At 47.4% G+C, this 1,627-nt stretch overlaps 1 protein-coding gene across 1 annotated transcript in view; it reads right to left on the reverse strand.

Annotated features, from left to right (window-relative positions):
• LOC307270814 (transportin-3-like) overlaps positions 1-919 on the reverse strand; it is a gene marked incomplete at its 5' end in the record, with an annotated part of 20,355 nt that extends 19,436 nt beyond the window's left edge. Inside the window, 1 exon segment of the mRNA XM_080054699.1 lies at positions 780-919. Within this exon segment, the coding sequence (XP_079910825.1) occupies positions 780-919 (140 nt within the window).
• Positions 920-1,627: the final 708 nt, after the last annotated feature.

Below are 1,627 nucleotides of genomic sequence, written 5' to 3' on the forward strand. Positions count from 1 at the left end.
CACATTACACATTTCCATTTAACTTCAATCTACTTTTTACTCTCTATTCTAAACATTCTGTTCTATATTGCACAGAACATTCCTTTGCCCTGCTGAGTATTTAGAATGGATCTTATGTAAATATAGTTTATCTCATTCTACTCTTTATTTTCTTTAGAGATATTCACTGATTTTAATTAAAAACTGATTTTGACACTAAGCTTATCCAGAATCACTGACTGCACCTTTAACCTCAGTCTGTCTGTCTGTCTTTCTGTCTGTGTCTCTGTCTGCCTGTCTGTCTGTCTGTCTGTCTGTCTGCCTGTCTGTGTGTCTGTGTGTCTGTCTGTCTGTCTGTCTGTCTGTCTGCCTGTGTCTCTGTCTGCCTGTCTGCCTCCCTGCCTCCCTGCCTACCTGTCTGTCTGTCTGTCTGTCTGTCTGTCTGTCTGTCTGTCTGTCTGTGTCTCTGTCTGCCTGTCTGTCTGTCTGTGTGTCTGTCTGTCTGTCTGTCTGTGTCTCTGTATGTCTGTCTGTGTCTCTGTCTGTCTGTCTGTCTGTCTGTCTGTCTGTCTGTCTGTCTCCCTGCCTGCCTGTCTGTCTATCTGTGTCTCTGTCTGCCTGTCTGTCTATCTGTGTCTCTGTCTGTCTGTCTGTCTGTCTGCCTGTCTGCCTGTCTGCCTGTCTCCCTCCCTGCCTGCCTGTCTCCCTCCCTGCCTGCCTGTCTGCCTGTCTGTCTGCCTGTCTGCCTGCCTGCCTGTCTGTCTGTCTCCCTGTCTGTCTGTCTGTCTGCTCCTTCTCACCGAGGAATCTTGGGTTTCTGTCGACCACTTCGCTCATCTCTCCGACCAGCTCTATGGAGGTGAAGCGAACCGCCATGTGAATGCTCTCCGGCAGCAAGACAACCTGCTGAAGCACCTCAGCCAGGGTCGGGTTATTCTCCCTGGAATACACAACGTAGACATTTAGGGGCACTTTACACGGCCACGCAAAACGGTGCATACGCAGAAAAATTTCTGCGGTTGCACTATATCATTTACAGGAAAACAGCAAACGCAAACGCAAACGCAGGCATGAACCGCAGATTTTTGAGATCACCTCCGAGGGAGGATTTTTTGGAAAACTTAACGGTTTTGGTTTCCTGTAAACACCGAAACCATTTCCCCTCATAACGCTGACGTCACGGCTCCACCCTCACACATGCGCATTGCGTTTGGATATAAATAGGCATGCGCCGTCTTTGTAGGTCCACGTGCGCCAGTTGGAAAACAACAACAACAATGGCGGATCACCGAGCTGTATTCATTGTGCTCATGGACGTTGTGCTGTTGCTGATGCATTTGTTATCGTGCCACCAATCGCTCCTACAAGCAAATAGGGAAAGAGTTGTGCTCTGCCTGTTTTTCTAGCTAAATAAACGTGTGTCACTTCTATATGCCAGGGACACGGCTCTACATTAAAAAACACTATCAGCGTGCAGCGGTTAAGTTAGGCTACTGTTCAACAAAAGGAGCATTAAGGCTACGGCTTCACAGTAAAAGCATTTCACTGGCTAAACATTCATAGCATTTCGCTGGACACACGTGAGTTGACTTTTATTTTGAAGTACGCCTAACAGGAAAATATCCGCTCACGAAGCCCCTTCACTATC

Source organism: Ammodytes marinus (genome assembly GCF_949987685.1).
Source record: "Ammodytes marinus genome assembly, contig: scaffold_36, whole genome shotgun sequence".
NCBI classification, from domain to species: Eukaryota; Metazoa; Chordata; class Actinopteri; order Uranoscopiformes; family Ammodytidae; genus Ammodytes; species Ammodytes marinus.